The 22,137-nt window shown below is 44.5% G+C and overlaps 1 protein-coding gene across 21 annotated transcripts in view; it reads right to left on the reverse strand.

Moving 5' to 3' along the window:
• Nucleotides 1–7,375: 7,375 nt before the first annotated feature.
• TFDP1 (transcription factor Dp-1) overlaps nt 7,376–22,137 on the reverse strand; it is a 439,810-nt gene continuing 425,048 nt past the window's right edge. For all 21 annotated transcript variants that reach the window (XM_069204640.1, XM_069204648.1, XM_069204654.1 and 18 more), the window contains one exon: nt 7,376–8,617. In XM_069204640.1, the coding sequence (XP_069060741.1) occupies nt 8,461–8,617 (157 nt within the window). In that variant the 3' untranslated portion in view covers nt 7,376–8,460. The remainder of the gene's footprint in view (nt 8,618–22,137) is intronic.

Raw genomic sequence — 22,137 nt, forward strand, 5'->3', positions numbered from 1 at the left:
CTCAGGGAAATTAAATTGCGTAAAGCGTTTGCTATCATTACCTCCCTCAAGTATGTAACAAGCTTTAAGAGCAGAATGTCAAATGACGGCATGGACTTACCAGGGACTGCAAGCAGCGCTGAAGTTTTGGTTAAGCATAAGAGATGAGGGGATTTGTAAGATCACAAGATTGTGTAAAAAGGAAAATGTCACTTACCCAGTGTACATCTGTTTGTGGCATTAGTCGCTGCAGATTCACATGCTGTGCACATCCCGCCATCTGGTGTTGGGCTCGGAGTGTTACAAGTTGTTTTTCTTCGAAGAAGTCTTTTCGAGTCACGAGACCGAGGGACTCCTCCCATTTCGGCTCCATTGCGCATGGGCGTCGACTCCATCTTAGATTGTTTTCCCCCGCAGAGGGTGAGGTAGGAGTTGTGTATGCTAGTAATAGTGCCCATGCAATGGAGTAATGTACATAATGTAGTTTAAAGTAATATATTTACAAATATACAGATGTTCAAGATCAACTTCTAAACGGCTACAGGCTCCAGGGGAGGCGGGTGGGCGCATGTGAATCTGCAGCGACTAATGCCACAAACAGATGTACACTGGGTAAGTGACATTTTCCGTTCGATGGCATGTGTAGCTGCAGATACACATGCTGTGCATAGACTAGTAAGCAGTTATCTCCCCAAAAGCGGTGGTTCAGCCTGTAGGAGTTGAAGTTGTTTGAAACAATGTTCGTAGTACTGCTTGGCCTACTGTGGCTTGTTGTGCCGTTAGCACATCTACACAGTAGTGTTTGGTAAATGTATGAGGCGTAGACCATGTAGCTGCTTTACATATTTCGGTCATTGGAATATTTCCTAGAAAGGCCATGGTAGCACCTTTCTTTCTAGTTGAGTGTGCCTTTGGTGTAATAGGCAGTTCTCTTTTTGCTTTAAGGTAACAGGTTTGAATGCACTTAACTATCCATCTAGCAATGCCTTGTTTAGAAATTGGATTTCCTGTATGAGGTTTTTGGAAAGCAATAAATAATTGTTTTGTTTTTCGAATTAGTTTTGTTCTGTCAATGTAGTACATTAACGCTCTTTTGATGTCTAATGTATGTAGTGCTCTTTCAGCTACAGAGTCTGGCTGTGGGAAGAACACTGGTAATTCTACTGTTTAAGTGGAACGGTGATATGTCTTTTGGTAAAGATTTAGGATTTGTCCGTAGAACTACCTTATGTTTGTGTATTTGAATAAATGGTTCTTGTATGGTAAATGCTTGAATCTCACTTACTCTTCTTAAAGATGTGATGGAAATTAAAAATGCAACTTTCCATGTTAAGTATTGCATTTCACAAGAGTGCATGGGCTCAAAAGGTGGACCCATGAGTCGTGTTAAGACAATGTTGAGGTTCCATGAAGGAACTGGTGGTGTTCTTGGTGGTATAATTCTCTTTAGACCTTCCATAAATGCTTTTATGACTGGTATCCTAAATAGAGAAGTTGAGTGCGTAATTTGCAGGTAAGCTGAAATTGCTGTAAGATGTATCTTAATGGAAGAAAAAGCTAGCTTTGACTTTTGCAAATGTAAGTATCCTACGAGATCTTTGGCAGATGCATGTAAGGGTTGAATTTGATTATTATGGCAGTAATAAACAAATCTTTTCCACTTACTTGCATAGCAATGTCTAGTGGTCGGTTTCCTAGCTTGTTTTATGACTTCCATACATTCATGTGTAAGGTCTAAGTGTCCGAACTCTAGGACTTCAGGAGCCAGATTGCTAGATTCAGCGATGCTGGATTTGGGTGTCAGATCTGTTGTTTGTGTTGCGTTAACAGATCTGGTATGTTTGGTAGTTTGACATGAGGCACTACTGAAAGGTCTAGTAGTGTTGTGTACCAAGGTTGTCTTGCCCATGTTGGCGCTATTAGTATGAGTTTGAGTTTGTTTTGACTCAACTTGTTTACTAGATATGGAAGGAGTGGGAGAGGGGGAAAAGCGTAAGCAAATATCCCTGACCAACTCATCCATAACGCATTGCCCTGAGACTGATCTTGTGGGTACCTGGATGCGAAGTTTTGGCATTTTGCGTTTTCCTTTGTTGCAAATAGATCTATTTCTGGTGTTCCCCAACTCTGGAAGTAAGTATTCAGTATTTGGGGGGTGAATCTCCCATTCGTGGATCTGTTGGTGATCCCGAGAGAGATTGTCTGCTAACTGATTCTGAATTCCTGGAATAAATTGTGCTATTAGGCGAATGTGGTTGTGAATCGCCCAATGCCATATTCTTTGTGCCAGGAGACACAACTGTGTTGAGTGTGTCCCTCCCTGTTTGTTTAGGTAATACATCGTTGTCATGTTGTCTGTTTTGACAAGAATGTGTTTGTGGCTTATTATGGGTTGAAATGCTTTCAGCGCTAGAAATACTGCCAATAGTTCTAAGTGATTTATGTGAAACTGTTTTTGGTGAGTGTCCAATTGTCCTTGGATGCTGTATTGATTGAGGTGTGCTCCCCACCCTATCATGGAGGCATCTGTAGTTATTACATATTGTGGCACCGAGTCTTGGAAAGGCCGCCCTTTGTTTAAATTTATACTGTTCCACCATTGAAGCGAGGTGTATGTTTGGCGGTCTACTAACACCAGATCTAGAAGTTGACCCTGTGCCTGTGACCACTGTGATGCTAGGCACTGTTGTAAGGGCCTCATATGCAACCTTGCGTTTGGGACAATGGCTATGCATGAGGACATCATGCCTAGGAGTTTCCTCACCATTTTGACTTGTATTTTTTGTTTTGGATACATGGCCTGTATTACATTGTGAAATGCCTGAACCCTTTGTGGACTTGGAGTGGCAATCCCTTTTGCTGTGTTGATTGTCGCCCCTAAGTATTGCTGTGTTTGACACGGTATAAGGTGTGACTTTGTGTAGTTGATTGAGAAACCTAGTTTGTGGAGGGTTTCTATGACATACTTTGTGTGTTGTGAACACTTTTCTAGCGTGTTGGTTTTGATTAACCAATCGTCTAGGTGCGGGAACACATGTATTTGCTGCCTTCTGATATGTGCAGCTACGACTGCCAGGCACTTTGTAAAAACTCTTGGCGCAGTTGTTATTCCGAATGGCAACACCTTGAATTGGTAATGTATCCCTTGGAATACAAACCTTAAGTATTTTCTGTGTGAAGGGTGTATCGGTATATGGAAATATGCATCCTTTAGGTCTAATGTTGTCATGTAGTCTTGTTGTTTGAGTAGTGGGATTACGTCTTGTAATGTCACCATGGGAAAGTGATCTGATTTGATGTAGGTATTTAATGTTCGGAGATCTAATATAGGTCTCAGACTCTTGTCTTTTTTGGGTATGAGAAAGTACAGAGAGTAAACTCCTGTTCCTTTCTGGTGTTTTGGTACTAATTCTATTGCTTCTTTTAGTAGCAAAGCCTGAACCTCTAGTCCTAGAAGATCTATACGTTGTTTTGACATATTGTGTGTTTTCGGTGGGACGTTTGGAGGGAATTTGAGAAATTCTATGCAATAACCATGTTGGATAATTGCTAGGACCCAAGTGTCTGTTATTTCCTCCCAATGTTTGTAAAATTTGGTTAGTCTCCCCCCCACAGATGTTATGTATTGGGGATGTGTGACTTGGAAGTCACTGCTTGTTTTGAGGAGTTTTGGGACTTTGGAACTTTCCTCTATTCTTTTGGAATTGTCCCCCTCTATATTGTGCCTGAAAACTTCCCCGCTGATACTGGCTCTGGTAAGTGGGTCTTGTTTGTGAGGTTGTGAGTTCTGTGCTTTGTCCTCGAAACCCCCCCTCTAAACTGTGTTTTTTTTCGAAATGTGCCTCTGCCCTGTGGGGAGTAGAGTGCGCCCATGGCTTTGGCCGTGTCAGTGTCTTTTTTAAGTTTTTCGATTGCAGTGTCCACCTCCGGCCCAAACAACTGCTGTCCGTTGAATGGCATATTCAGCACAGCTTGCTGTATTTCTGGTTTAAATCCTGATGTACGCAGCCATGCATGTCTCCTTATTGTTACTGCTGTGTTGACAGTTCTAGCAGCTGTGTCTGCAGCATCCATTGCTGACCGTATCTGATTGTTGGAGATACTCTGTCCTTCTTCTACTACCTGCTGCGCTCTCTTTTGGAACTCCTTGGGCAAATGTTCTATAAAGTGTTGCATTTCGTCCCAATGGGCCCTGTCGTATCTGGCCAACAAAGCCTGTGAATTGGCAATACGCCACTGGTTTGCTGCCTGTGCCGCCACCCTTTTGCCTGCTGCGTCGACTTTTCTACTTTCTTTATCTGGAGGTGGTGCATCTCCTGAAGTATGTGAGTTCGCTCTTTTGCGCGCTACCCCTACTACAACTGAGTCCGGTGTTAGCTGTTTGATGTACGGGGTCTGTTGGTGGCGGTTTATATTTTTTCTCCACTCTTGGAGTAATGGCCCTTCCTTTTACAGGCTCTTCAAACACTTGTTTGGAGTGTTTTAGCATTCCGGGTAGCATAGGAAGACTTTGATACTGGCTGTGTGTGGACGACAGTGTGTTAAAAAGAAAGTCCTCTTCAATGGGCTCAGCATGCAGGCTGACATTATGAAATGGCGCTGCTCTCGACACCACCTGTGCGTAGGCTGTACTATCCTCTGGTGGAGACGGTCTAGCTGGATAACACTCAGGACTATTATCTGACACTGGTGCGTCATAAAGGTCCCATGCGTCAGGGTCATCTTGACTCATTCCTGTATGAGTTGGGGATTGCATCATTGGTGGAGTGGCTACCGGTGATGGTTGCGGAGAGCATTGTGGAGATGGTGGCGGGGTTACTTGTTTAGCCACCTTTGCCTGTGGGCTGCTTGTCTTTTTCCTGAAAGGCAAGTTTGCGTTTCATTTTAATCGGAGGGAGACTACTGATCTTTCCTGTTTCTTTTTGGATATGGAGCCTTCTTTGTGTATAGTCTGGCTCTATTGTTTCCAATTCCTGTCCAAATCTATGTGTCTTCATTTGTGTGGACAGTCCTTGTTCCTCAGTGTAGGAACTTGTTTTCGGTTCCGAGGCCGGATGTTTCGGTATCGAAACCTTTTCGGTTGCTTTTTTCGGTTCCGACGAAACCTTCTTTACTTTCGGCGTCGTGGTTTCTCGGTGCCGACCCATTTCGGTGCCACTATCTCGGTGCCGAACCTGCTCGGAGCCACTCTCGAGGCCAGATTGCTGTGTGGCGGTATCTCGACCGGAGTCGGATGACTTCGCCCCCAGCGTGCCCTTTTTCGGTGCCGATGATCGGTCACCTATTTTCCGGGTTAAGCAATGGCCTGTTGGCGGTGGCGTCCCCTGGGCTTTAGTGGTTTTTTCGTGAGTTTTGTGTTTCGACGTCTTACTCACGGTTTTCGGCGTTTCTTCGGGATCGATCTCATCCATGTCCGATTCCTGGTTGGAGAATGTTTCTTCCTCCTCCTCGAAACGCTCTTGTCCTGTCGTTGCCGACGCCATTTGCAGTCTCCTTGCTCTTCGGTCTCTTAGTGTCTTCATGGACCGAAACGCTCGACAGGCTTCACAAGTATCTTCCTTGTGTTCCGGCGATAAACACAAGTTACAGACCAGATGCTGATCTGTATATGGATACTTGTTATGGCATTTTGGGCAGAAGCGGAATGGGGTCCGTTCCATCAGCCTTGAAGAGACACGTGGCCCGGGCCGACCAGGCCCCGATGGGGGATCGAAAAAACCCCGAAGGGCCACCGGAGCTCTTCAAAAGTCGGTGTCGATCTGTTGTAACTAACCAGATACCGAACGCAAACAATACCGACGATTTTCCGAGATTCTAACTAACTATCCGACCCGAAACACGGAGTGAAAAGGAACACGTCCGAACCCGATGGCGGAAAAAAAACAATCTAAGATGGAGTAGACGCCCATGCGCAATGGAGCCGAAATGGGAGGAGTCCCTCGGTCTCGTGACTCGAAAAGACTTCTTCGAAGAAAAACAACTTGTAACACTCCGAGCCCAACACCAGATGGCGGGATGTGCACAGCATGTGTATCTGCAGCTACACATGCCATCGAACAGAAATAACAACAAGCGAATTGTATTGGGCGTTACAAGTGAGAGGACGGTTAGAGAAGATCTGCGTTCTCTTAGGCTTACCCGGTAATCAGTGGCATGGTGCACAAATTCCTAAACAAAATTTACGAACAATAGTGAAGGAAAGAGCAAAAGAAATAGATCTGATGTATCTAGAGTGTAAAATCTCAACTCAGGCTATGGTAGGGGGATGGGGGAACTCGGAAAATTTCCCCTACATAGAGGCTCTACCTAACCCAAAACTAAGGGACTAAGTGTTACAGTTCCGAATTGGGTTGCACCCAGGCTATAGGGACCCAAAAGCAAAAACATTTCTCAAGCATACCCAGGACTTATGTACATGTGGCTTGCAACAGAAATTTAGCACGCAACACCTCCTTTTGGACTGCTATTGGTATTTAGAGGTGCGCAAGAAGTTTTTAAAACCAGTTTTTAAGGAATATAATATTATTAATCGGGATCAAGCGCTTAGGCTACTAATAGACATGAGATTTTTGAATGTAACTTGTGCGCTGGGCCATTTTCTAACAGGATTAAGAGGGGTTTTAGCTGAACTTATAGGGCCAGGTAAAATGTAGGGAGTAAAGGTGAATGAAGAGTTTGAAATGGCTCAAATAGATTATTTTTTAAATTATATTGGTTGATGGTAATATGGAAAATTTGCCATGTATTAAAGAGGCGTGAAGTATAATGCAGAGCACTTTAAATTGGTCATTTCACTTTATGTCATTGCAAGGGTCCGAGTCCCATCAGAATTATATGTGGGATAATTTGGTTGGCACACCGCCGTTTAAAGAACTGGTAGGAAATTAAATTGGGTGAAGGTTGAAATTATTTAATGAATTATGCAAGTAGAGTTGGTCAATAAAAATCAGAATGAATTATGAATTTTGTATGTGAATGTATTATGTAATAGAGAATTTTCTTTTTAAATGAACTTTGTATAATCGACTGTTTATGTATAGGATTTTATAATGAACTATGTAGATTTTATCGTTTTTATACTTTTAAGGTTTAAGCCAAATAAAAGAATTTATGACTGACTGACACACAACTGCAGACAGAAGAGTAAAAGGTCTGAAGGTGATTACGTAATTTGTAATACAGGATAGCAAACAGGTCTTTTAAAATAGCCAATATCAGTAGCGAGAGGCAGTGTACAGACTTGTCAATCTCCTAATGATGAGAAAACACCTGTGCCAAAAATGTGTACGTCAGAAAAAAATGCTGTTTTTGTTAAAAATACCAAAGCAAGTGTTTTATTAATACAACAGCATAAAAAGTGAAGACATTAAACAATTAAGCTTCTGTAGAGTCCATAAAATATTACAGAAAATTTTATTTGTTTCAGTATAAAGACTTTCGTCTTAAAACAGGCAGCTGACAATATTTTGTGCAGTAATTTGTTTCATGAATAAATTTCAGCACTACACCTGCCCTGAAAAGCCATTTTTATAAAAAAAATAACTATTAAAAATGATTGACAAAGTTTGAGTTAAAAAACTGTTAAAACATTCTCTATATTTAATTTCAACTTTATATTAGATTACAGGAAGATGCTCTTGAAACAAATACAAAACATTTGTTTCAGTTCATGTATTTTAATGATACTTATAAGAATGTAAACAACTATATAATAAAAAGTTTCCAAAGTCAGCCTGTAAGAAATCAGGCATTTTTTTACCATTAGCAATAAATCATTCAAAACCTTCAAGAATTGTTTTTGCAGCTGCACCAGCATGGCAGTAAAAACTCTTTGCTAGAAAGAAAACTAACTCGCACATCCCCAACACGTACACTGAAAAGAATACCCAACGTGTGGAATCCCAACATAAGGACTAGCCTGTGGGAGAATACATTCGCGTTAACACTTTTGACGAATTCATGTGTACAAAGTACTCTCACATTCGAACATTCCTTCAATGTTTCTTGGAACAATGCATGATTCATAAGCCAGTACAGTTCCTTGCTACAACTCTGTCCGTCCTTATTAAACAAACTCCAACAGGTTCCCTTTCGGTGCTCCCATTACCTTTCTCACTCATACATGGGCACTTTTTTTTAAATAATGTAGTAGGTTAAATATGCAGGAGGGTCTTTTAAGCAACTGTAGCAATAGTTGGAAGGAACAAATGCGTTTTACAAGCCAATAAAAAACGAACAAAAGTAAATAAAGGATCAGAAACCACACTGGTATCAAAACACATTCACACGACATTAAAAATAAATCAATAGGACAACCCTTGCTGACATATCCGTGGTGCAATCTCGAAGCTCACAACAGCTCTGCAATATATCCTTGTGGGGTGGAACAGATTAATAAATAGCGTTCCCACTCAAATAGATTCCTGAAGCTTTTCGACTTAGAAATAAGGAACAAAACCAAAAACAGATTTATTCAAAGAATCAGTCATCATCGTCATTTTCGTTAAAGTCGTCGTCATCATCATCGTCCTCATCTTCTTCACCGACGTAAGACACCGGCGTCTCAACCCTAGAACCACTGTACTGTGAGCCATTGGAGCTTGTTGCCAGTAAGCCGTCTGCACCACTGGAAAAATCCCTAGAGAAAGAATTACAGATAGTTAATGTTATCATGATATACGAGTGATTTTCAAAACGTTTCTAAAATTCAACAGAAATAACGTGCAAGTGCAAAGGAAAACATAACTGTGTACACAGGGACATGGTTCAATGGCACTTTCTGATTTCAAGACAAAGGGAAAATGACCCGCGGCAGATTTCGAAGCAAAAACTTAGATGTCAAATAGTGCACACAGACAGTTACAGGAATATCCCTGTGTGTTTGGTTCATCAGATCATGCCTCTCAATGTTAAACTTAGGTACTCAAAGACGCAACAGACAGTGGAAAGCCAGTGTAAGGTGCTTGTGACATGGAGACCCCTATGGACCTTTTACTAGACGGACCTCACCACTTTCAGATAGCACTTTCTTTCTCTGCATCCGATTCACTCCCACTGCCAAAAGCAGCAGGTTACCAATAGTGTTTTATAAATAAACAAAAACTTGAAAATGTCCGTATGCAAGCTCTGCCTTCCATACTGATTAGATCTGAAGTGCCTCTTACCCCTAACTATAGGTTTTTGTTACCTTTCTCATAGCAGATATCATAAGGTAAAATATGGTTTGTACATCAAATGAGTACTCCACTGCCTACCCCAAAAGGCCTTGAGAAACTTCGTTCATTCAGATCCACTAATCTTCAATAAGGTTACAGACCTGTTTTTTTTTTTTTTTATTCCCGAACGCAACAGTGTTGTCTCAGTGGCTTTATTTAATGATGAGGTGAATCACTTGGTAAGGTATATTCTTCTTTGTTTTCTGAGATCAGTCAGCAGAATGCCAATTGAAAAACCAAACAGGACACGCAGCATGACTTATTCAAAGCGGACTAACTTGCATTTTCCTTTATCTGCAGTCTCTGTATGAAATTCCATAAAGCACCTTTGTTTACGCTGCAACATGCACCCCTGGAAAACTAGTTGTATAACGTGATAGATGCTTTGTCGCAGACCAGCCTAGCGCGTGAATACCGAGACATAAAAAAAGCACAAATCAACTGGAAAGGCACAAGTAGAAAAAAGAGATCCAGGCTTATTTGTAATTTGCCTCAGGCAGAAATGCATGTCATTACAAAGCAAAAAGAAACAAGCATTTTCAATGCAACGGGTCTCGCATTTGCTCGAGTTAGAGCTATTAGCGTTGTAAAGAAAAAAAACGAAAACGAAAATAAACAGATACAGGAGACCAGTCAGTCACCATGCTGAAACATCGAGCCTCGTATATTTTTTGTATTTTACCGGTGCTGTGTAGATGGGCTAAACACCGGAAAAGGCATGACGTATGCATGCCACAGACACATGAAAACAATAGGATTTTAAAAGGAAAGCCCACGAAGCAATGTAAGTGACTGACGTGACATGGGCGTGGTTGGAAGCCCAAAGGGAGATTATAGAATGGGAGGGAACGCTTTGTGCTCGCCCATAAAAAAGGGGGAGCTATAAAACCTGCTGTCTAATCAATGAAAAGTAACCACCAATAACTATTTTGTAGTCTCAGAATTAAGAAATCCAGACAACCAATAGGTATACTGTGGAGGGATGCTAAAGAAAACATCATGAAATAGCAGAACAAGATTTGCCTGGGACTTGGGCAAGGGGTTACCATCCACAATTAAGACTCAAATATGACACTGGTTTTGAGGCGTACTAATTCTTATGTACCAAATTAACAAGTGTGTAATTAAATAACTGTTTGAAATAACAGGGTTTCAAGTATTGTGACAGTTCACATGGATGTATGTAAAATTTTGAAAATGCAATGAAGGGATTTGAGCTGGGTGGCTTTACATTTTCAAATGAGATTTTCCTACTTGAAAGAACCCTGCCACCTCTAGCAACCGCATGTGGTGCTGGCTGGCTAATGCCTACTGCATGCCAATAGGAAAAAGGTAATGCTTATAAGGTCTCAGGCAAAATTTGCCGCCTACGGGTGTGACTTCTTTTGCCAGTGTTTATGAAGAGATCGCTGAATAATTTTGTTTCTAAGACAAGGGGCACTTTGCAGGTCACTTACTGAAAATGCTAATTTGTGTTGTTGGGGGGGGGGAGGTGATCAGAATTAAAGTGAAAAAAGTACAAGTTACTTGCGTTTAAGTCAAATTTGCCTTTCAGTAGATAAATGGGCCATCCGTCTAAGCAAGGGAGGGAACCAGAGTGTTCTGCAGAAGAGCAACAAAAGCTCTGGATAGACCGAGTGTACGTTTGATCCTGCATGCACCAGACCCAACCTGATCTATTATTACATTAGGTCTGAAAGAAGCACTCACTTTTAACTGAGAGGCCTCGTTGCAGATACCTTCAGGAACCTGTGGGTAGGAAAGCCATCAATATATTTACTGACAAAATGTAAGATCAAGAATAACCAGGAACGATTGCCTGAAAGCAAAAAAAACTACAGGAGATACTCGAAGTGAGATAGGACGCTTGAAAGCTTCTGGGATAGGCTTGCCTTGGCTGACAAAACAACTTTGCTTTCGAACGGGTGGGTGGTTTTTGGATAACCTCTTTCGTACGGGACACACTATACCGTTACTCATCACATAAAAAGTTTTCTAACTTGCTCAGCCTCTACAAAAGATTCAACAGCATTAGGAAAGGCTTTCCTCCACACTAGTATGTTTAGATCACTGGAGACCTTATGTATTGAAAAGACTTGCATGATGATTCAAACATTTAAAATAAAAAAAGAAATGTTAACTGAGATGTTCATCAACATTTCTCAATCATATGGTTTCTCCATTCAGTGACAAACATGATCGACATGACCACTCAGACTCTTATTGCCAGCTAGGATTCATGACACTGTTGTGTAGCCATTTTAGCTATAGCTCCATGCGTGTTATTTTAACACACTAGGCAAGCCGCAGTGCACTCTAACCTAGATATATTTTATTCAGCTTTATTTTATTATTGTTACAATAGCCACTTTTACGGTCTTGTTTTATGTTCTGTTTATCTAGCTGTTTTGCCTAGGCCAGCACTCTGTTCTCAAAAAAGACATTCTTGCACACTCTGTGCTTTTTCCAAGGCTACAGCAAGGTACATTGCTGGTGAACGTGGTATAAGTTTAGTCTCCGACATTCATAGAAAACATACTTACGTAGGGACATTTTCTCAGAATATTAGCTGTTTTATTATAAGAACACTTCCTTGTCCCTTACATGTTAGAGGGAGATTCCAGCCAGAGAACCACGACTATATGCTGATTGCCAAATGCTTCGCTACAGCTGTTTTGCAGACCACAGGCCTTTGCTCAGGTATGGGGGATGATGTCTTCCCAGGGGAACCTGAAGGGCAGAATTAGAACTTAACACGCTGTGCTCTATCATAGCCTAGGTAGGAATTAGTCTATTGACTGTAGTGACAACATGGTAGCGTTATCTTATGCTTCACTCTCCTTGTCACAATTTTAATAGTCATGCTGTGTCGTCCTGGTTATTGCAGCTCACGCTTTGCTATCTAAGTTGCAGTTGCTTCATTAAAACATTATTGAAACATATACTGCCTCTGTTTATCATTGTATATATGATACTAATGTAACTGAGAGAAACAGATGCGACCTGAGTGACCACGGCTTCCGTGAGAAACCAATTATGTAATGCGCTCGGCTGCCCAGTCACCCCTGCCCTTGGGTAGAGATGAGGCATTGCTAGTTAGCCAGCGCAAGATCTGGATTGGAGCGACAGGTGCCACGTGCAGTGGGTCAGACTCAGTCTCCCCACACCCCGGGCGATTCTGCCGCTCAAAATGCAGTAGTCTCATTAGAATAATGAGAGCCTATGCGACAACACCATATTGTCAAATATACATGGCTAAATTCATGGAGTGTTTACTTTACTCCAGAAGACTCCAGGACTGTTTATTGGCAGTTTCTGCAAATTCCAAGAAACTGGAATTGGCGTAGTGACTATTTAAGGGAGGCTGCAATCCTCTCTAACACATTCCTAGCTGGAGGGTACCTCAAAGGGTTAGTTTCCCGTTCACTAAAGTAAGTCTGGTATTGTCCTAGTGACAGATTATTGACACCAAAACAAAATAAGTCAAATCAATGTATTTGTTCTACTTGGTCCCACAAGTAATCTTTAAAGTAAGATAATTAAACATAACTGGAAATTACTCAGATTCATATTTTAGTTAGGGTCTCCTTTACTCTCTGCCAAAAGAAGCTGTTACCTCAAAGACCATTTGGTTAGGGCCTTGGCATGGAACCCCAAAGAGACTATGATGAATCCAACTAAAACTACTGCTTGGTATACAACCTCTGGTCGGACATTTTAAATATATGAATTGCTCTGTGTGCTGCCAAATTGCTAACACAAAGGAGTTAAGGCATAATTCCATAACGCACACAATACAACAGTATACCAACTGTAATTCGTCCAATGTCATCTGGTGAACCTGTGGGTTTCTGTATATTGGTCAAATAAAACACAAATTAAGGTACAAATTATCCAGCAGAACAGATGTTGGTGTAGAAACTGAGAATACTACACTTGTAACCCTTTTTATTTCACATCAGAGTGAGAAGGATTTCACATGGCAGGCCATATAAAAAATACATCTGCGTGCACCGTGTTGCAACATAAGAATAATGCTTAACAGAAGAAAATGCTGATGGACTTCTAGATGCAACTCTAATAATAATGGTTTTAATTCTATGGATGAATGCAACAGTATTGTTGCTTTCTGATTATGTGCTAACTGTACTCTAAATACCAGACTGTTCATCCAGTTTTGGATAATCAGCACCTTCTTTATTGCTTTTTTTTCTTCAGTTTTTTCCTTTGGTTTTCTAAAAGAATGTCTGTTTTCATTGCAAACATGACTTATTTGATTGGAACGGCCTGTAATTTATTACTGGCAAATATTTTTGAGACCATGGTGTTCCTTTTGGATTAAATTCCCTGCCCCCCTTTTATAGGGTAGAGCCTACGAGTGCGTAGGCTTGCCAATGCTTCTTGCATGCGAGACACTGTTGTGTTCAGTAAAGTGCTTGGACCCCGCCTGTTGCTCACCATTTGTTGGTTTGCGTGGCACTCTTCTGTACAGCCTGCTCCTGACGTGATAGAGGTACTATTTTGTTCTAAATTCCAGTGCCCTTGCAAACAGAAGGCTTGTAACTTTCAAAAAACGTGCCAAGCAGAACAAACAAAATTGCAAAGTGTTATTTTTTTAAAGCTAACTTTATTTTATTAAGTCATCTTTTCTCATTTTCCACTCATGTTTTTTTTTTCTGTTTTTGTCCGTCAAAAGATGACAATTTGTTTTACATGCAGCCCTTACTCTAGTATGATGAAGACGTTCATAACATGAGGTGTTTTCTGTTTAACTGGGCATTCTCTATAATATGAGGTTCAAACGTTTATTGTCAGACCTGGATTTTACAGAAGTGCATTTGGGTCGGTTTCCGACGGACCTCAAGAGCTCAATTTTGTGATCGGCTAGTTATTGTTGCAAAATGCCATCCACCCCAGGTAGTCAATTGGATAAATCATTTTTTATCAATTCCTAAGTTTCTTCACTTACAGGATGTGTGTCACAATTAAATAATTAACGTCAAGTTTTTTACTAGTGCACATATCCAGGGAAGTATGCAATATTTGATTCAGCTGGAGTGTACGCACAGCTCACTTATTCAGTTACTAATCTTAAAACGTTTCTGATAATCTCCATTACAAAGCTGCTATTGTTGTTTTGGCAGGTGAAATGGCAGGTCTGCAGCAAAAACAGGGTTTGAAAGATGATTCAGTGATGAAAAGGTAACAGAACATTCTAATTTATTATGTATTTATTTGTCCTGTACTGCGCTGCAAGTAACAGTTTTGCTGCCTCAGAGCGACAGTTCTGTTGCTTCACAGCACATTCATATCTCTTTATATATGTGTGTGTTGGAAGGTGGGTCATTAGTTGTGTGGCCTGCACAAGTAATGAGTCCGCACACGACCGCCACTGGGAACCAAACACCCCATTGTAGCGCTGGACTCTCATAGGGTAGCGTTGCAGAGCAGTCCAATGCTTACTCAAGGGAGGTGGTGTGGCCTAGTAATCCCCATTCACGAGGACACAAGCATGACTCTCAATAAATGATTGTCCAGTCTGTGCTTTTTCTTTTGATAAAGTAAAAGTACATTCATTACTCTCACACACACTACTCAATACTATGCAACAATCTACAAATATACACAAAGTGATGGAATCACTCTGGGAGGACACAGTGTAATCTTTCAGGTCTCCTCCAAGGGAGGATATAATCCATCAACCCATATATGGCAAAACAATTCCCGGTGTCTCCCCGCGACATCTGAACATTTGACAGTAATGTGGAATGAACACACCTACACCTAAAATTAAATACATCTATCTTGCCAAGAGGTGGCTGTCAGTGTCATTATTCAAATTAGCATCAACAGAGAACATATAGGACCATATTTAAGCAATTTAACCATTAGGATTACTTTTAGATTACTTTCAAATTACTCTTAATTGACAATGAAATAACAGTTGAATACATTGGGTAATACCAGCCTACACCTCTAGTAGGCACAGTCCCACAAGCCAGAACAAAAGTCCACATAAGTTTGTGCTGTAGCAAATGGTAGAACCTTTGGTGGGTTATCATTCCTTTGTCCCACCCTACCTAGGGTGGGGACACAAACTGCGTGGGGGGGAGGCTGTGCTGCTCCTGCAGCTCCCCCTGTCCATTGGCATGGATTTGGTGGTGGCCCCATCTTCCTGGGACCACCCCGAGCTGGTTTAGGGGACCATCCCCCTGCTCCTGCCCCGCAAAGCATGCTGGGGCGGCTGCATATGGAATGAGTGGCTCTCCTGCTGCGCCGGAGAGAGCTGCAGTGCTGGCCAAAAACCGATGCTTGTTCCTGGGGGGTGCCAGTCCCACCGGACACCCCACACAAGGTAAATGCTCCCTCTTTGGAGGGCGGCGCAGGGAGCCCACCCCGGCCGCCCCCACCGGCTCCCTGCACGGCCAGCACCTCCGTGTGCTGCTGCGGGAGACGGCCTTCTCTGTGCTGTCTGCCCACTCCAGCGGCACTCCCCCCTTCCTGCCTGCAGCTTTGGGGCCCGGGATGGGGTCTGGGGCCTTCCTCGTCTCCATGGGGAGCGCAACGGCGCTCCCCGATGCCACCTTCTTCTTGGGGCTCCGGGATGGGGTCCGGGGCCCTCCTGGGATTTTCACAGGGGGCGCGACGGCACTCCCTGGCTTCTTCTTTGCATCTAGCTCCTCCACAGCTGGCGGGCATCTGGCAGGGGTGCACGACGCCCCCCCTCCTGCCCCCCATGCCTCCTTCACAGGGCCCCGGGATGGGGTCTGGGACCCCTCACATCAAATCTTCACGGGGAGCGCGATGGCGCTCCCCTACTTTACTTCAGCTGCTGGGGGCCCCCGGGATGGGGTCTGGGGCCCTTACCCACCGCAGCGGGGGAGGGGCACTCCCTCCATCAAATCAGGCCAGGCTTCACTGGGCCCCAGGACTCTTTCTCTTCCAGAGGGGGAGTGTGACAGTACTCCCCTCGCTCCTCTTCCTCCTGGGGTTGCCCCTGGCCCACCCCAGGGGCAGAGTCTCGAGCAGCTGCGGAGCCCCACGCGCTTCGTAGCTGCTTCTCCAGAGGTCAAAGGTCGCCATCCTTCTTCTCTGGATCTCGGGCCCCCAAGGGCCAATTTTCATCATTCTGGTGTTTCGCTCCTGGTGACAAGCCCTTGCCACCAGGAGCACTCTCCTCAAGCCTCCTGCCTCAAAGGCTCCCAGATCATAGGGAGCCAGTCCCACTGACTACCTGCGCCAGCCTTTCCTCTGGGATCCCTCTTTTCCTTCTGGGCAGCGTGCTCTCCTTGCGTTAGCCCAACTAGTCCTCTGGGGGGGCAAGGGGGCCAGCTTGCCTGGCCCTGGCATTCGCCTCACTGGCCTGGAGTCCTTCAGGGGCAGAGTCCCTGCCCCAAGGGCAGTCAGGAGTTTCTTCATTCCAGTTGTCCATGACGCCCATCTGCAGTCCCAGTGTCCAGCAGTGAAGGACAGCCAAGAGAGAAAACTCTCCCCTGTGTAGGACCTTTTAAGTGAGGGTGGAAGTGTCGAGCAGGTCAGCACCTCTGGCCTATTCAGATGTGCCACATCATTTCCTTGCCCCCGTCCCCTCCTCCTTGCATAGCCTTCTGGGATAGCTCAAAATGGCATCCTCCAGGAGTTAGTTGCCACATGTGCTCTGAAAGTCTCAGCCCCTCCTCACTGACATTCCTCGCAGGGCCTCTCCAGCCTGCTCCTGGCACAGAATGACAGCTGGCTGATTGATGCAAGGCCCTGCTCAAGCAACTGGACAGACCAGTAATTGGCCCTAATCCTGAACGGAGTCAGAGAAAGATGACATCCATGGATGACCCATAAGTTGTACAACTGTGCTCTTGTAACCAACTGCATCATTCTTTTCTTACAGGTTACAATGTACTTTGGTGTGACTCTGGTCTCGGTGGACCCCAGAATACTGGAGTTGCACCCTAGGCCCTCCTTTCCCATTGACATTTAATGGAGTATCCCCACAAAGCAAATACCTTCAGCACACTGACATTGTCATTGTCATTGAACTGAGTGTCCCTACAGTGAAAAGACAGTAAGCACACTGACTCACCCTCACATGTGTACACCCCTTTCATGAGACCTACTCCAGGTCACCACCCACTCTGCATAGCTTCTCCTGCACCAGGCTTACCTAAGCGCAGTTCTTGGGCTGCGCACACCAGGAATCCTCCTCCCACAGCCCTCACAGGGGTGCACATCCATGTTCACACATGATCACATGTAACCCGCCCGGGGCCTCCTGCCCTTGCTGCGCCACAGCAGCCTTTCCTTAGCACGGCTGCACCGGCGGTAAACATGCGCAGTCCATTTTACCATGAGTTTACTGTGTGTGAGTCCCCGCATAGGAGGCTCCCTCACAGTAAAAAGTAAAAAACCAGGTGGTTAAAAAGCGAAAAATCAGGGCAGACCTGATGGTCAGAACCGTCCTCTGACAGTGTGCTTCTGTATTCCTCAGGAGCATCCGCTGTTGCTCCATGTACTGCGATGGCACACAGAATACAAATTGCTGAGAAAAGTAAAAATTAAATTTGGGACAAGTGCCGTTAAAGATAATCCAATGAGCAGTCTAACTGATCATGTGATTGGTACTTGCAGTCAAATCATGGTTATTCGGAAATAAACTCACATGAAGCATCAAACAAAACAAAATTAATTCAGTTTGAATTTTGTCAGTGTCTGAACCAGATGTAAATGGCACAGAGCACAAACAGTCCAAATTACAGACCGACATTTAGAAACGTCCACTGCTTGGTCTGTGGATTTCACCATGCTTCTGCAGTACCATTTCCCCATTCTATCCCACTTTTGTAGGTCAAACCTAGGCATCACGCATGCGCCGTCTTTGACATGTAATCTAATTCTGTGGGCTTTCACCAAACCATCTTATGTCCATCACTTTCATTTGTTCCTTAGCCTGCCTTTCAAAATTCCCTTGATTTTGTAAGTAAATGCTTTATGTTTGTAGCACCTTGAAGCTGCTTTGTTACCGCAGTGGAGACTGACCCTGTTGTACAAGTTACTTACCTTCGGTAACGAAATATCTGGTAGAGACATAAAAGAAACTGACGTCACTGCGCGAGGGCGGCGTCTATGTACTACTCCCGACATCATTACGGCGACCACAACGCCTACAGAGTCGACCGACGCCACCTACCGACGCGCAAGGGTATTGCTCGAAGAAAAAATCTCCGGATCCAGTCTGACACCTGGGGGACACAGACTCTGTCCAGAACTGCCCCGATGAAAGGGAGCGTCTGAGAGGGAGTCAGGTGTGACTTCGGCACGTTGATAGTGAACCCCAGCTGGTGCAGGAGGCTCACCGTAGTCTGGAGGTGTGAGACCACTGTCTGGGGAGAAGGCGCCTTCAACATCCAGTCGTCTAGGTAGGGGAAGACTAAGACCCCTAACCTGGGCAGATGAGCTGCAACCACCGCCATCACGTTCATGAACACCCGAGGGGCACTGGTAAGGCCGAAAGGGAGCACGGAAAACTGAAAGTGCTTGTGACCTACCACGAATCCCCATCTGTGGGCAGGCAGGATAGGGATATGGAAATAAGCGTCCTGCAAGTCCAACGCTACCATCCAGTCTCCTGGGTCCATGTCAGACAGAACCTGAGCCAGGGTGAGCATTTTGAACTTCTTCTTGAGGAAGTAGTTCAGGTCCCAAAGAACTAGTATAGGGTGCAAGCCTTTGTCCTTCTTTGGTATCAGAAAGTAGTGGGAACAACCCCACGATCTACTTCTGGCACAGGGACCATTTCTATAGCTTCCTTGGCCAAGAGAGCTGCGACTTCCTGGCGGAGAAGCACCAAATGATCCTCCGAAAGGGAATTGAAGGATGGTGGCATGTGTGGTGGTGCAGATTCGAAAGGGAGGGAGTAGCCCTTCCGAATTATTTGCAAAACCAACCCCTCCGTGGTTATATGTTCCCAGTGGGGCAGGTGATGGCGGATTCTGCCACCTACTGGGCAGGAATGAGGGGACAGACTGGGAAGGTTTGGAGGCTGCTGTGGGGGCAGAGGTGGACTGGACAGACCTCTGGTTCCCTGTCCCACGACCACGTGGGATTCCGCACCCCCGGCCACACATAGGCTGTCCAGCGTGCATGGCCTGGTGGCTGGGATGAGGACGCGGCAGGGTGCCCCTTCCGTGGCCACGAAAGAGATGAAAAGCAGACTATGGGGGCGTTTGGCGGCAGAAAGGCCAAGGGACCGAGCCATAGCCAGAGACTCCTTGAACCTCTCCAAGGCCGAGTCCGCTTTGTCTCCGAAGAGACAGGTGCCATCAAAGGGCATGACCATGAGTGACTGTTGGACATCCACCTTGAAGTACGTAACCAGGCATGGTGCCGTAAGGCCACTGTCGTTGCAATCGATCTGCCCAGAGAGTCGGTCGTATCCAGCCCACAACGGATCGTGAACTTTGCTGCGTCTCTCCCATCTTTGACTGCTGGGGACGCGCACAACGCACAACGCTGTTGCTGGTGAGGAGGAGGGGCTGACCCAGGGCCGGGAGCCCTTTAAATTTTACAACTGCGCTCTGGCTCGCGGGACACGCACAACGCACGACACTGTTGCTGGTGAGGAGGAGGGGCTGACCCAGGGCCGGGAGCCCTTTAAATTTTACAACTGTGCTCCCGCTCGCGGGACGTGCACAACGCTGTTGCTGGTGAGGAGGAGGGGCTGACCCAGGGCCGGGAGCCCTTTAAATTTTACAAACGCGCTCCCGCACGCGGGACGCGCCCGGGCCAAGGGCGGGCCCGTCCTTGCCTGTCATTGCCAGGAAGAGGCAGGGCAGGGCCCCCCCCCCCGATATCCCTCTATAGACTTTGGATTAGGCAACCCATAGGCATAGATACTGTGGGGCAGCTGTGACCGGAGTCGGGCAGCAGGAGGAGGGGCTGCCACAGAAGACTTTCGCGCTCCTGCTCGCCCCCCCCCATGAGTTCCACGGTTCAGGAGGTCCCAGAGTAACCGGCACCCAAGTAAGACTTGCTAATCGAGCAGTTTTTTATTTATATATCTTATACTGCCATACTCTGTTTGTGCACTACTCATCGGATTGGATTGGGCCAAATTTTGGTGTTTTGCCCACTATTATTCGAAAGACGATGGGTAAAAGGAAGAACACCACACTTGGGGCTGAAGGAACACATGCTGCGCCCGTTCAATCGTCAATAACTAGCTATTTATCCTCAGTTATTGGGGCCATTGAAACTGAAATTGTTCAAGTAGAAGAAAGGATTGGGGTGGCCAATAATTTTACTCAAAGAGCCTTTTTAGAACCTACAACTCATACACAGTCTGTAAACTCTTTAATTACCCCCCCCCCATAATTCTGATTCGCTTCTGTCTGAAGACAATGTTAATGTCTTGTACTCCTTACAGTCCTCTAATGTAGTTAACACTGAACATTTAGCCGACATTCCCCCTCCCCCCAAAAAAAGGAAAGCTGGGGGACACCGCAAATGTACTAAGTTGCTAAAACAATCATCAAAGGCTAAGGGACTTATTTCTCCATCATTGGTCGCTCCGGCTGAACTTCTTTCTAGGACAATCTATCATTTGGTGAATTTGTCTCAGATTGTAGGAATTTAAGAGATAACCATTTGACTAATTTGGACTCAATCCTCAAACCCCTTTTTGTGGCTTTAGAGGAGAAGTTAACATTACTAATCAATTCTAAATTTGAGCAGCTACAAGAATCTGTTTTCAAATTTTTGTCTAAGCAGTCTACTATAAAAACTGGTACAAATTCCACTTCTTCTACTCGGAAATTGGCGTCTGATTCCAAACCCTCACAGCAGGCTAATTGCTCAACGAATCATAATCAACTTTCGTCTTACTGCATATCCACTTGTGACTCTCATGATGATCCATTAATCGATCCCTTGCCCACTTTGACTGGTGGTGTGACTGCCTTATTGAAGCCTGATACAGTTTTCAAGCCTAGATCTTTTTCCAGCACAAAGGAGGTTCTACAGCTTCCACCGGATAGCTTGCCTTATGTTTTAGTTCTAGCTAACGTGCCCCCTCTTGATCGTACCCAGAAGGAAGATACTCATGCTCTAATAAGGAAGTGTGCACACTGGATGAGCCGAAAACTTAGATATCAAGATTATCTAAATAATAGAATAATTATGGCAAGAAGGGTGAAGTGGGTAGGTTTGTCTAAAAAAGTACATGAAGGTGATTGTATAGTGATCAATTTTGCAAATTCTCACTTTGTTAACAATTTGCTGGCGACTCTACCATTGTGTGCGAAAGTGGATGGTGGGATCAAAATGTATTCATTAAACTTTTTTTATGGGCCGACCACTCTATCACTTCCTTTTATGAAGGTTTCCCACAGCCAAAATATAGTTCTGCCAAAGGTACCTTCATGGAACCCCACCGTCGATCCTGAGGTCAAACAAAATCAGTCCTCCCTTGATGCAATTGATTGACAAATGGAGGGGTTGGGGCTTCTAAATGATACTATACAGGAAAACGAGTTGGTTGGAGGGCATACACTTTTGGAATTGCCTACAGGGTCTGATGAGCCAGTTAGCTTATCACAGAATATAACAGATACGGCCATAATTAATGGGCGTGGGATAATGTCCCAGCAAAGTAATGAACTTTTATCCTTAATTAGTTGGAACATTGCTGGGCTACGTTCTAAAGCTGAAAACTTAGAATGGTTGGAGTTTGTATCCACATTTGATATCATTTGTCTTCAAGAAACTTGGCATACGGCACCCTTTTATTTAGATGGCTACTACTCTGTGTCCCAGCCAGCTCTTCCATCTAGAGCGGGCAGAGCAAGTGGCGGGCTCCTGGTACTTGTGTCATTATTACTTCCAAAAATTGAGGTTTCCTTGATCTGGTCCTCTGCTTTTTTCTTGGTGGTTTTATTATCAATGACCGGGCGGA

The sequence above is a fragment of the Pleurodeles waltl genome, chromosome 8 (assembly GCF_031143425.1).
Source record: "Pleurodeles waltl isolate 20211129_DDA chromosome 8, aPleWal1.hap1.20221129, whole genome shotgun sequence".
Lineage (NCBI taxonomy): Eukaryota > Metazoa > Chordata > Amphibia > Caudata > Salamandridae > Pleurodeles > Pleurodeles waltl.